At 57.6% G+C, this 13,923-nt stretch overlaps 1 protein-coding gene across 1 annotated transcript in view; it reads right to left on the bottom strand.

The window, feature by feature from the left end:
* UNC13A (unc-13 homolog A) overlaps positions 1-13,923 on the bottom strand; it is a 77,372-nt gene that overhangs the window by 45,983 nt on the left and 17,466 nt on the right. The window contains exons 11-16 of the mRNA XM_067562030.1: positions 9,573-9,672; positions 7,757-7,806; positions 5,236-5,314; positions 1,648-1,653; positions 765-836; positions 2-221 (exon numbers count right to left, since the gene is read on the bottom strand). Of these exons, the coding sequence (XP_067418131.1) occupies positions 2-221; positions 765-836; positions 1,648-1,653; positions 5,236-5,314; positions 7,757-7,806; positions 9,573-9,672 (527 nt within the window). The remainder of the gene's footprint in view (position 1; positions 222-764; positions 837-1,647; positions 1,654-5,235; positions 5,315-7,756; positions 7,807-9,572; positions 9,673-13,923) is intronic.

Genomic DNA, 13,923 nt, shown 5'->3' with positions numbered 1-13,923 from the left:
CTCTGCAGACAGTCTGCGTTGAGCAGGTCTTGGCACTTCTCGTGGCACTTCACCCCGCACTCTGTACAGCGCATGCCCTGCCGGGCAATCCCCCACAGCAGGCCCTCGCACTCGTAACAGTACGTGGGGGTGGTGGCGGTCCACACCTCGAAGTTGTGGGGGGTGGTGGAGGAGATGGGGTAGATTAAGGCTTGAAGGGTCTTCTTGTAAACATGGTTTTTCTAAGCGAAGAAGTGGGAGGGAAAAGAGAAAATGCTCGCACCACGGAGACTCTCATCTGAGCGGGGCGGGGCTGCTCCCAGGCAGTGAAAGACCCCCCCTCCCTCATGTACTGAGCTTGCAGACCTTCCCCCCGCCGTTGACCTGCAGCCAGCTCTGGGGTGGCACACAGCAGCTGCTGAACAGTGCACAGTCCCCGGCTGGGAAATGAAAGACAGCAGGGCAGGGAAATGGAAGCCGGCAGAACGCACCCGTCTGCCTGGGGATTAGCCCAATTCCTACCCCAGCTGGGATATCTTTAACAACCGTAAGCAGGCTGGTTATTTTTGCCCCATCGCAGAGAGGACACCCCTCAGAGCACACAGCCCCTTGCACCCACCCCCGGCTCAGCACTGACACAGGAGCGAATAATCCACCCGGCTCTTCCTTGGCAGTGTCCCACGGCCGGCCCTGCTTAGCTGGTGCGGTCTGACAAGCTCAGTGCCCCAGCCGGCACGCCTGGCGCCGAGGGCACAGAGTGATGGGTACCCAGGGGCGGCACTTACTAGCTCTTCATTGTTTAAGGTGCTCGATGTGAGTGCTGACGTGATGCCAGCTTTCCTGGACTGGACCAACGACTGTCGGAGAGAAGCAGAAGTCAATAGTTGTATTGGCTGTGAGGAGTCACGGCCAGCCAGGGGACCCCCCCACCGCCCGCACCTTGGGGGCTTTGAAAAGCCAATGTTCCAAGGCAAGACGCCCAGCTCTTCACTGAGGCAGAAACAACTGCCTCCCCAGAGCATCTGTAGGGGCAGCGCACGTCCCAACAGCGCCGGTCCTCTGCTGGGGCCTGCAGCGTGGGGTGCTCGGCGGACGTTGTGAGCTGGCTCTGGGAGCAGGGCTGCCGTGAAACAAGTGGGTCGCACTCAGGCGTGGTCCCGCAGCAGAGGGTGGGTTGAATGACTAGCATGCCAAGGCCACGAGCTCTTTAAGGGTATGGGCCAAAGTTTAGTTGGGGAAAGGGCCATTTAGGGCTAGTCATACGGTAGCCACCAAAGCAGGACAAACCTTCTAGCCCCGAGTCCTCATCTCTGACAATGGCCAGCGATCAGGCGCCTCAAAGCCAGGTGTAAGACACAGGCCTGACCCCAGCTCCAGGGGTCCCTCACAGCCCGTGGCTGGATGGGACCCAGTTCACTAGCCCACCTTGAATTTTCACCACCATTCAAACAGTTTGGGGTGGTCTCAGTGGACGAGAAGAACTGACCTCCAGATCCTCCCCCCGGCCCCCCCATGGTCAGAATCTACAATTCTCTGCCTCCCCTGGCCGCACCCCATGGGAGCCATTCATGATCCTGGCAGTTTATATTAAAGGCATGGTTATTTTCTGCAGGAAACAGGACAAGGGAGGGAAATCAGGTGCGAGAAACAATGTCACGCTGGACTTACCATAGCCTGCAAGGGAGCACAGAGCCAGAGGGGTGGAAAGCAAAAGACAGTGATGTCAGCCATGTCAAACAGGGAAGTCAAGTCCTACTTCTTTCCCCTCTGTCGTAGGGAGTCAATCAGTAAATAGACAGCACCAAACTCTAACCCACTGCTGGACATTTCTCTGTTGCTTTTCCCCATGTAGCCAGGAGTTGGAGCTAGCTGGATCTTCTGGGTCCTGCATTCTGTATCTCAGGTGTTGCCTGGCCCTCCCCACACCCTCCCAGGTACTTCATGGTGGCTGAGCACGGGCGTAACAAAATGTAGACACAGATCAGAGGAAGCAGGTTTAAGATGCAGGTACAGATCTGAGCCAGTGTAAAGGTCGGGGTCTCTCTGCTGCTCCTTTCCCGTTGGCTTTGGGGAAAGAGCACATTCTTCTCTCTGAGAAGAGAGACAGCCCGCTCCACCTTTATTCATGAGGGCACAGCCGCCTGGCAGAGCCAGCTTGCTTCCCGGGCATTTAGAAGCTCAGGGGGAATCTTTCCAAGGGGTTGGGGTTTAAGGGGTCACCCAAGGAAGGGAGCCCGGCTGCTGCAGAGACGAAGCTGTCCATAGAGGACGGGGCTAAACAGCATCCCAGTGCAGCAAATCACCAGGAGGCCACCCCCCCCCCGATCACAACCCAGGACATCTTCCCCGCTGTCCATATACCCCTCTGCACAGCACAGCACAGTTCATCGTCCATACAGCCATCTTCCACTCGCCACTCCCTGCCCAACCCAGGCCGGCCAACACGGCAAGACAAACACAACACTCAGCACGAGGGCATCAGCGATGGCTTGCCCTCCCCAGGGCCCAGGGCGAGAGCAGCACGGAGGCACCACGCAGACAAGGCCGCAAAGGAACAAGGCAAGGCAGCTTGGGTGGAGAGAAACACAAGGACAACAGAAATCCCCGGGGCAGGGTGCAAAGAACAGCCCCCACCAAGAAACGACAACGGGGGAGGGGAAGGCAGAGGGGGAGCCTAGGTGAGAAGGCAAAAAGGGGGGTCCGGTTTCAAATTTTGTCCTCCTGTGTCAGCAGGGAAAACCACCTCAAGCGGCCTGCGTGTAACGGGAGGGAGTCTGACTGGATTTGGGCTAGACGTGGCGCTGCAGTGTGTTGTGCCGTACGGCGGTGCAGGGAGCGGTCTGTCGGTGACGGGCGTGCGGCGCCTGCCGCGGCATATAGTGTACGGATCGCAGGAGAGCAGTGACTGCAGCCGTGCGCACTCCCGCCGGGAGGTGCTGTGATATACAGCGGGGCGTGTGTCGCGGGGTGTAGCCTGTGAACTCTGGGAGCGCGTTGGGTAGAAAAGTTCATTACAGGAGGGCGCTGGTTGTAATGGCGTGTGCTGTGTGTGCGCGCCTGTGCTGTACGTTGCGATGTAGAAGGCTTAGATTAGCAGAGCACGCTTGCTCTAGTGGTCTGGAGTTTGAATACAGGGCCGGGCTCTATAAATGGCACATATACTAGGAATTACGGGGACGCACTGGAGGGCCCTGTCTAGGCACTGGGAAGATTTCCACTGCCCTCCTGAAAGGATCTAGGAGCAAAACTGGAAACCGAATGTTATCACGCAAGGACTCGGACTGATGCCCCTTATTGGACAAGGGCCCCACAACCTCTGTTGAAGAGACAGCACCCTTTGGAACAGTAACACGAAACCAAACACCTCCTCCACCGTCTCCGAGCAGGCTGGCTCATTTCCTTGGCGCTCTGGGGGGAAGGGGGGGTAACCACCAAGGGACAGCTCTGTGGGACTAACGGCCAACTTCCTTCCAAGTCAGAAAGTGACTCTCCCAACAGAGGAGTCACTGGGAATCACAGAAACGTCGGGCCGGAAGGGCCCTCGAGAGGTCGTCTAGCCCAGCCCCCCACACTCAGGCAGGATCAAGTCTACCTCGCCCATCCCTGACAGGCGTTTGTCCAACCTGTTGGTAAACGCTTCCAGTGCCAGGGATCCCGCCACCTCCCTTGGACGCCTGTCCTAGAGTTTTACAAGCCTCGGCGTTAGAAAGCATTTCCTAATATCTGACCTAAAACTCCCTGCCTGCAAACTGAGCTGTTTGCTTCTGGTCCTGCCCTCGGTGGCCACGGAGAACATTTGATTTCTGTCCTCTTTATCACAGCAGTGTTACGGTTCTCACGTCCTCCCTCAGCCTTCTCTTCGCTAGACCGAACAAGAGCAAACAGGGGCTCCGCTGCCCACTTCACGGAGCAGCCTGAGCCATACAGCAGGGGACAGAGAGAGGCCCAGGCCGGGGCGTCTGATCCAAACCTGCTCCAGCTCTCAGCTCACGCCCATCTCGGAGCCAAGTCACTTCACTTCCCGGCCCTCTCCCAGCTGATGTTTGAGACTGTCAGGATTTTTCCCATTTGCAGAGAGGCTAATTTCTGAATGGACGTGGGGTGAAATCCTGGCCCCACTGACGTCAGCGACCAAACTGCCCCGGGCTTCACCGGGGTCTGGGTTTCTCTCCTCTCAGCACATCTGAGAAGGGCAGGCAGGCTGGGTGGGCAGCACGGCAGCGGGACGGCCGTGGAGGGGGCAGCTGACTCCTAGGTTTTCGCATGCTCGTTCTGCGCTCGGAGGAGGGGTTTGGAGGATCCTGTGCTATTCACGTGGCCAGGGAGTGACGCCCGCTTGGAGATGTGATTCCGATGCCAGCACACCCACGCTGCCAGGCGTCCAGGCCTGCAGCAGAGCCAGTCTGCAGGCAGTCTAACCAGCGCGGCGGCTCTGGGCCGGCTGCCTCACCGGGGGACGAGGCAGCAGACCGGCCCTCAAGCCCAGCGGCAGCAGCAGTTCGGTGGCTGCTCAGAGCATCTGCCCACAGCTGCAATAGCTCCTGTACCTGTCTTGCACCCAGCCCTGCTCACGCCTTGCCTCACCCTAGGTCACCCCGGCCTGACCCTGGGCTCTGATTCCTGGCTATCGACTCCTGCTCCAACCACTGGGCCTGACTCCTGCTCTAACTACGGGGCCTGAGTTCCAGCTCCAATTACCAGGCACCACTGCCATGCCCCAGTCCCGGGCCCCTCACTGCGCTGCGCTCCTGACGCCTCTCTGCTGGCAGCCTGCTGGGACTCAGCGGAGGTTTTTGGCCGGGTGGGGGAGGAAAGGACTGGGGGGACGACGCAAAGGGTGCTGTCTCTTTAACCTGGAAGCCCAGGAGCTCACCAGATCGCTGACGAGCGGGAGGGATTTGCGTCCAGGTTTAATGTCAGGCATGCTGTCAATGCAACGCAGAAACTTTACCGCGGCTCCCCTGCGGCACAACCCAGCCAGCCAGCACCACGGAAAAGAGAACAGAAACACAGCCACGTTAAACGGAGCGAGCGGGGCAAAGAGGGCCAGAGCTGGGCTAAAGGAGGAGGGAAGGGAGCCCCGGGGCTCATCCGATGTGCGAGCGGGGAGGCCGCCACGGATGCTCCGAGAGGCCCCCGCCCCCAAGGGGCAGCCCCCCCCCGTCCCTTCGGTTAACCCGGCTCGGGCCAGATCTGCGGTGGACTCCAGCAGACAAGCCATGGGAAGCCAGCGAGCGGCGGTGGCAGGAGTCTCACCAAATCACTAACTAGGGGGATGGGTTTTCTCTTTCGTATGTCAGGCATGCTGTCAATAATGATGAGACCGCCGCCAGGCCTGGAAGAGAGACAAGAGTCAGCGGGGCTGGGAAAGGCAGGGGGAACGGGAGACAAATCGAGACACCCACGCACGCAGGCAGAGGGGCCAGCACCCCGCCCGGCGGCCCGGCACGTGTCCCCCACCCCAGGGCGAGGCGCCATCTCTCCAGTGGGCAGCGGAGATTCTCCGGCGCTACTGGCTGCAGTAGCCCCCCTGCCTTGGCTGCGTCCCCGCCCTGCAGGGGTGCAGCTGATGGGTAAGAGCGGTGGGTCCATTGGCGCTAGCTGGCCCACACCCTGCCCCACGCCGCCATCGGCCAGAAGGGATCAGCAGATGGTCCAGACCCACTTCCCGTAGATCACAGGCACCAGACCCCACCCAGCTGGCCCTGCCTGGAGCCCATCGATTGAGCCCATATCTGCCCAGTCTCCCCAAATCCACCCTGCATGGTGGGCGGGCTGGTCCCCGAGAGACACCGACAGAGGGGAACAGAGCAGGGTCTGAAACCTGCGCACGCCCCCCTCCCCAGTCACTGAGACTGCGCATCATGCAGACAGGGAGAGACGACAGGGAAAAACCAAGAGCTCAGTCCAGCAGCAGCTCTCCAGGAGTGACCCGGGGAGGGCAGGGGCACAAAGATCAGCTGGGGGCAGGGACAACAGGAGGCCTTTCAGCTCCAAAGGCCTCGCTCGGGGTTCGCTGGCACCAGTGCGAATTGTTCAGCCTGAGCAGTGGCCGTGGAGAAAGGGGCTTGATTTCAAAGAACAAAACGGTGAATTTCACCAAGTTTCGGCCCTTTGTCAAAGGTGGTTCCTGGAATTTTGCTTCCATGCTGGTTGCAACTGAAAATGCTGCACACAGCGGCTGTATTTGGGTTTGCAGAGTCAGGGGCAGCATTTGGCCCAGACTTTGCACAGAAGGGAACAATGAAGCCAGGGGCCCGGCAGTGGGCGATCTGGCCCTCCCGCTAGAGGGCGCTGTCGGGTACAACCTCCTCTACAACTACTACAGCCGCTGCGACAGAAAGATTTCCCACTAAAACCACTCCAGGTTTGTTGAAAGTGAAACAATTCAGGGAAAGTGTCAATTCTGACAAACCCTCTTGACCTTTCCTGCCCTAAACATAAAACCGGCGGTTTTGTTTCCAAGCGACCTTCCAAAACAGAACGGAAAACTGGTTCTTCTGACTTAGAAGGCGGTTTCGTTTCGGCTTTGGCGTTTAAAACCAAACCAAACATTTCACGGCGCGAGGTCGATTCAAAACACAAACGTTCGGTTTTGCCTTAAAGCGACGTTTTGCTCTGCTTGGCTGAAACATTTGTTGTTGCAAGGGAACGACTTTAAGGTCCAATGAAAAGGCTTGTTTTGTTTTGAAACGTCGATTAGAAACTTGAAATTTCTCAGGGCAAAACCAGTTGGTTTTCCAGCCATCTCTGAGAGCTCCTTGGGGCAGGCCCGGTGTTAGCAGACCCCGTGCCATCGCCTAGGCAGCACAGGCTGGGAGACAGCCCGCCAAAGGGAACCCCAGGTCTGCCCACGTCCAGCAGCTCCCGTACGGAATCCCTTTTACAACCATCACAGCTGAGCCCCATGTCCTCTGAGCGCCATGGCAGGAGGGGGCCTCTCTGAATCTTTAATTCTGTGTCTCTCCAAACGGCGCCAGGGGACCAGGGCTCACTGGAAGCAGGTCCCACTGTATCCATCACAAGCGGGAGAGCGGCTGTTACATCTCCCTGCCCCTCGAGGGACGACTGGCAGCTTGGTCTCATGTCCCCCTCCAGACGGGCACCTTGCCAGAGATGTCACCGCTGCTCCCTCTCAGCCCGCCAGCCCATGGGGGAACTCAGCCTCCTCTTCCCCTGGGGCCGCGCCATGCAGCCTGGGAAGGGGCCCGAACGTGGTGTGCCCGGAGAGCAAAGGGCACGCCACGCAGCGATGCTCGGCATGTCCCGGGCACTTAGAGCCCAGAAAGGAGGCAGGAGCCTGCTGCCACCTGCACCAAAAGGGTAGGTGACATCTGGACACGCTTGCTCTTGCCTTTTCTCCCTCGGCTTGTTCCTGCCCGGTTCGTTCCAGCAGAGAAGTGGAGCGGTTTGCTGGCTCACATGCTTGATGGGTGCTGCCGGGGCTGGCGGATCTGCACCACCCTCCCTCTGCAGTCCCTTCAAAGGCATTGACCTGTGCTTATCGGAACAGCCGACGGAGAAGGCCCAGCGGTGAAAAACGGACCCGCTGTGGCTGTGGCTGTCGTAGCTGGGGAGCTGTATCTTGTGCCACGGTCCTTCCCACCCCCAGAGCCGCTCGATAAGGCTGATGTACCCGAGGTGACCTCCACCCCAGCCCTTGGGAGCGTAGGGCAGGGTTCCCCTCAGTATTCCTCCCGACCACAGGCCCACGAGAGTTTTGCAGATACCACGGGGGTGGAAGAGAGAGAGGTTTCAGGGCTGCCCAGTTACTCACCCGCCTTTAAACCACAGAGACTTCGCCTCGCCAGATCCTTCTCCTCGGGCCTGTAAGGACAGACAGACAGAGTCAGCACTGCCTCACGACACCCAGGCGGCTAGCTGGGCAGGCAGCAGATTGACTGGGACTTTGCTGTGCTGAAGAACAAGTGCCCAGAGGCACCCGGGGAGCATTTAACAGCAACACCCGGCGTGGCAGATATTGTGGGGGTTAAAATGGATGGGGAGAAATGGGATGGTTCCGATGAGGAGGCTGCATTGGGAATAAAATATATTGGAGAGTCCTGAGATGAATGAGCAAAATAACAGCTGCATTCACCTGAGAGCTAAATTCAACTACGTGAGCAGAAGAAAGCAATCACCCAGGACTCAGGCCATGCAGCTTCTAGCAAGGAGCCCTGCTGCCTAGCAGTTTGACATAGCTGATTAACCCTTTGTTGGTAGTGCATAAACTACAGAGGCCAGGTGCTGGGAGAATGCAGAAGCAAATGAATGTGATCAGAAAAGTTGTACTAGTTTGTCCTGATCTAGAACAGTTTGAGAAGACACTGGATTGGCAAAGCAACCATGGGACTCTGTGTATATTTGGGAGGTGGTGTTGCAGGGGGGAATATGCAGAGACCAGACATCCATGGAGGACTTTGCTCTCCTAATTGATTTTTCACTTGCCAAGACTGGGGAAAAAAATCTGGGGGAGCAGCAGAGCATGGGGGAGAAAAGGAACACACACCAAGTAAAGCCCCCTAGGTGTGTCAGCCCATCCTCCCTACAAGCACCCGCCACACTCACACACAGTATGGGTCTGGTTTAAAGAAACATGCTTACCTGCGTGCATGCCACCGCCCTCCCCTGCGGGAAGGGGAGACGCAGACACAGGGGCCATGGTGGTGAACAACTGAAAAAAGAAGCAGCGGGGGGAGGAAATCGACGCCCCAGGGGGCAAATCCAGAACCAAAAGAAAAAGAAAAGATGGAGGATGGCGTCTAAAAACAGAACAAAAAATGGTCAACTCAATAAAAGTGACAAGGGGCGACATCTACATGGAACAGACACATCCAGGAGTGAGCTCTGCTGCCTCCCGGGAGGCGGGGTTTTCTGCTGCGTCGCTCTGCACTCACAATGCTTGTGGGGAACAAGGCCTGCTTAGGGGCTGGGAGCACGTCTACACAGTAGAAGCTGGATCTGGCCAGCCTACCCATGCTAGTGTGAATCCAGCGAGCGCCGCTGATCGCAGAAAGACAGCGCAGCGGGCAGCTGGGTAATAGACGCCCGGTGCAGACTCTCGGCCCGGGCTGCGCTGTCGTCACGTAGCTGCGCTCGCTGGACTCGGGCCAGTTCGGGGAGGCTGGCCCGGGCCCAGCTCATGCTGTGTAGTTGTATCCTGAAGTCCCAGTTCAGCAAACATGTCACTGACTTCTCAGACTTTCCAGGAGCTCCAGATGCCCCGAGATTTGCTTTGCAGGCGGGATTGGGGTCAAATGCAGGTTAGATGAAGAAACCGCCTGCTCCTTACCATGGAGGATGCTACCGGCTAGGAGGACCTGACCCCCCCCGGCTCCGGCGCGGGTGGAAGGGAGAAGCTAGGGCAGCGTTCACTCCCCAGTTGGGAACCACCTGGTCCAGTGAGCCAGGGCTACCCTAGGCCATCTCTTTGCTAACACCCACCCCACAACCCCGGGAGTCGTTTCCTGTCCGATGCCAGGCCAGGGCTGGCCCGGCTATGGAAAGCCGTCGGTCTGTCTGGTGTACGCCCTCTTTGAACGGGTCCCTGCCAGCCCCCTGTAGACTGGTGGAGGCAGGAGGGGCACACTCACCTCTTGTAGCTGCATGCAAACCTTGTTGAATGCCCTTAGCCAGTTGGCCTTCGCTCGGGATTTGGCATCCTGGACTTCCACGTCCTCCCTCTCTCTGTAACTGGACAGACAGATCGGGCATTTAGCAGGGCATCACTCAGGGATTCAGACCCAGCCCGGGGGATGGCACACAGACCAACCGACATGAACACCCATGCCTGCAACCCTCCTACAGAGCCTTAGCGCTTGATGAAGGCGTGTGCAAGTGCTGTGTGTGTGTCTGTGTGTGTCTCCATCTGGCTTTTGGTTTCAGCTCTTTAGCCAATGTTGCATGAACTATTTATTCCAGGGACGCAATCCACAGTATGCACCAAACTCACTCCCTCTACAAAGGCAATGTACCCGTGTCTACCAGGCACGGCCTCCCATTTTTTGCTCTGCCCTTCAGGGCGTGGCACTGCTGAGATACCCAACCACGGGAAGGCTGGGAGGAAGGGAACAGTTATTGGCATCAGTCTCAGAAGAGGCTGCTCACCTCCCTCGGGGCTGATAAGGGAGAATGGGATGGCATTTAATGGGATGTGATATCCAGAATCAGACATGATCCAAAATAAAGCGGTAATATGGAAAAGTGAGATGCACAGGGAAGGGAAGTGACTTGTCTGCAATCACAGTGCAAAGCTGGGATCAGAACCCAGGAGCCTCATACTTCACCCGCTTCCTTCGTGGGCCCTGCCCTGGGTCCTCGGCATGAAAGCAGCAACAGGAAAGCCTCAGAAAGTTTGACAGTTTAAGTTCAGATAAGCCCCCAACAACCACAACTGCTCCTCTGAAATGTCACTTGGCTTTTGCACTATCCAAGCCTCTTGGAGCTGTCAAGCCAGGCTGGAAATCTCCCTCCCAATATCACAGGTTCTTACAGCTTCTGAATGGGCCGGGACTCCTACAGGGAAGAGCTGCAGGCTCAGCACGGCGGCACTTCTGCATCTGGTCTCAGGAGAAGCAGGATGTGCAGAACTGCACTGAAAATTAACACTGGGGAGGAGATAGGCCATCGAGCTTTCAAACCTCGAAAAGGGGATTGTTTGATCTGAGACCAAAGATCAACACCCTGGGCTCTTCTCCATCCACATCAATCTCTACAGGAAAGGGCTGTAAACGTTTTCCGTCCAAACTCCATCCCATACCTCTAGTCATTTAACCCAGAAGTGAACAATGCCTCAGGAGCGTTTGAACCCGCTACCATCACCACAAACACACAGACTGCTACCACTTCAGCTGGAGTAACCGCTAGCGGTAAGCAGCAGTAGTAGACTGTTGTCTTCTATGTTGACCAGCCATTGGTGGGAGACGTTGAGTGCAGCACACACACTTTACAAGCATGTTGCACGCAGCATGCAAGATGAGGCCACCTTTATGAGAATCATGTGTGATTCCCCATCCCTTCTTATTATATACTAGATACATTTAGATTATATCTATATAATTACACAGCTCACTATGTGCTCTTTTAAATCAGAGATTCTCCAGTTACGGTCTATAATTTAAACAAAGTAAGAACCCCAAGCGAGAATTCTGTGGTTGTGTCCCCTGCATTTTGGAGTGAATGTGCTCACCCAACCATAGAAAAGTAGATCTGTTCAATATTAAAAGCAGAGACCGACATCCCTGAATTATTCACGTCACACCAGAGATGAGCCACCAAATTATTCATCTCTGCAACTCGGGAGGGCATGGACAGGCTTTTATCTGCTGCCTGAAAAGATAAATGCCATCCAGCAAGTTTTCTTCCTGCTTTAATACATGTGACAACACGCAGCGGTACTGGACTGACGTTCCTCCAAAGCCCATGTGGCTCTGGTTCAGTGAACACAAGATCCACACCAGGGTTTACGGGACTCCAGTCCAGTGAATTAAATCCTACACTGTGGAGCTGGGTAAATGCCTGTGCGGAAGGCAGGCTGCACATTGCCTGCAGCCAGCAAAGCAACTGCTGTGGGCTCTTCGGAAAGGATTAATGGTTTAAAGGGACGCTGCCAGGTTCAAACTTTTGAAGGTTTAAAAAAAAGTTCTAAAAGCCCCAAATTGGCTGAACATTAGTTCCTCCATCCCTAGCTGGGAACCTGAAGAAAAGAGGGCTGGTTTTCCAGCGGGACCATGCCCCCAACATTTGGGCCTCTTCCTTCCCAAGGGAGGGACCTTCATGGGGGTGGGGGGAGCAAACTGGACCCTTTCCATTCCAACCATAAAGGGGACATTAGCTTCCCCAGTGGAAATGCCAGCCCGGCCTCTTACAGCCCATCAGCGCCTCCCTGCTGGTGGCTGCTGTCGTAGGGATGCTGGCTCGGGAACGGGCAGACCAGCAGCTGAGCAAATGCCAACTGGAACCAGACAAACCATTTCAAAGGGAATTTCCAAGCGGCCTGCCACTGTCACACCCAGCACTGAGCTTGGGTCGGAGCGGGCACGTTCCAGCATCACCCTGGGGAGTATTCTCTGGCCCCCTGGCTTGCTGGAGGGACAGCTGATGTCAGACACACTCGTGCCTTAGATGAAATGAGGCACCCGGCTTCTTTCCACCTGACTGGTGGGGGTTGAAGTTCCCATGATGGCACTTAAACAGGATAGACCAGCACCCCCCGCCCAGCACGGCTGGCTGCAAGCGCATGTCTATGGGCTACTGCTGCCTCGTGTGCTCCTATCGTTTTGTATGAATAGCGTGTGTGCCTCAGTTTCCCCAGATGGTGCGTGGTTGACTAGATGGGGGGGACAGGGTGGTTTACTCTGTGCAGAGACCCAGAGATACAAGCGTGACTGACACCCAGCTGCCTGCAGCCCGTGCCCAGAGAGTCCCAGAAGACAATGGCCACTCCAGTTGCCTGAACACTTGGCATGTAGCAACAAAGGACCCTAGTCGTACCCCCCACCCTCCCTTCCCCTTAGGAAACCAGCCGGGTGTGAGCAGCTGGAGGATGAAGGACTGAGGAGGGGCCAGGTGGGGCTGTTAAGCGAAGGCTGCTGGAGACAGAGAGAAGCTCCTGGACCGGGGCTGGGGGACTAATAAAAGGGGTCAGAGGGCTCTGGGCTCGGGCCGGACCCAGATGGACTTGGCTGTAACTTTCCACCCCATCTCTATGTTACCGAAGGACTGTCTACGCTGCGTTCCAGACGTCCAGTAAACCCTCCTGCTTTTACACTGCCGGCTGAGAGCCACGCCACAGTCAGGAAGGCGAGGGGGGCACATGTCTCCCTTTCAGGGTGCAAGTCCCCCCCTGGGTGTCCAGGTCAGGTGAGGGGCACTCACAGCACGAAGCAGGGGGGCTGAAGGCTCCGAGGCTTGGTCCCCGGAGGGGGTGAAGCTGAGGGGCTGACCCCAGTAGCAGACTGTGACCCTAAGGGGGGTGACGCATTGAGGGGACCCTCCCAGGGGCTGTTCCAGAACCGTGCAAGAGCACCGGGCCTGTGGATCCGGGACGGCGTGCCAGGCTGATGGTGAGCAGGCCCAGGGTGCCCAGGGCTGAGGCACGGCGGACCCAGGCTCAGCACCCAGCTCTGGGGGCTGCCCGTTTGCTAAGGCTGGCTCTGCGCCAGGCTTTTCCTTCCAAACCTTTCCCCTGGGCGGGCGCTGGCACCCGCTTGGCAGTGCCGGCCGGAGGGGGTGGGCTACACTCCTGGGGCAGGCCAGGTTTCTGGCACTGTGCTGTCCGCGCCTGCTCGGAGCAGCTCTGGGTGACACGGGGGGAAAATACCCTCAGCTCCTGTGGACGCGGCCCTGGGGCTTGGTCCAGCTGCCATTGACATAAATGGAAAATGAGAGCCAAAGGGGCCCTATATCTCTGGTTCAGAACATCCCCCCAGCACCCCTTTCCCAGGCCTAGGGCCCGGCCACCGTGCAGCACCCGGCACCCAGCAGGGCACAGGACACGTTCACAGCAGCCATGTGCTCCCCTCCAGGGGCCGTGTAGCAGTGTGCCACAATGGCCAGGTGATTTCCCAAGGGGCTTGTGTCCCCACTAGCGTGACCTCCCCACGGGTCACTAGCGTACCAGCCCCACGGTTCACTAGTGTGCGTGCCAGCCCCACGGGTCACTAGTGTGCCAGCCCCACGGGTCACTAGTGTGCGTGCCAGCCCCACAGGTCACTAGCATACCAGCCCCACGGGTCACTAGTGTGCGTGCCAGCCCCACAGGTCACTAGCATACCAGCCCCACGGGTCACTAGTGTGCGTGCCAGCCCCATGGGTCACTAGTGTACCAGCCCCACGGGTCGCTAGTGTACGTGCCAGCCCCACGGGTCGCTAAAGTGCCAGCCCCACGGGTCGCTAAAGTGCCAGCCCCACGGGTCGCTAGCGTGCCAGCCCCACGGGTCGCTA

The sequence above is a fragment of the Emydura macquarii genome, unplaced genomic scaffold, assembly GCF_026122565.2.
Source record: "Emydura macquarii macquarii isolate MOO-44397 ecotype Brisbane River unplaced genomic scaffold, CSIRO-AGI_Emac_v2 contig_306, whole genome shotgun sequence".
Taxonomy (NCBI): Eukaryota; Metazoa; Chordata; order Testudines; family Chelidae; genus Emydura; species Emydura macquarii.
Note: the sequence above shows the minus strand (reverse complement) of the source record. Positions and strands in the feature narration are given on the sequence as shown.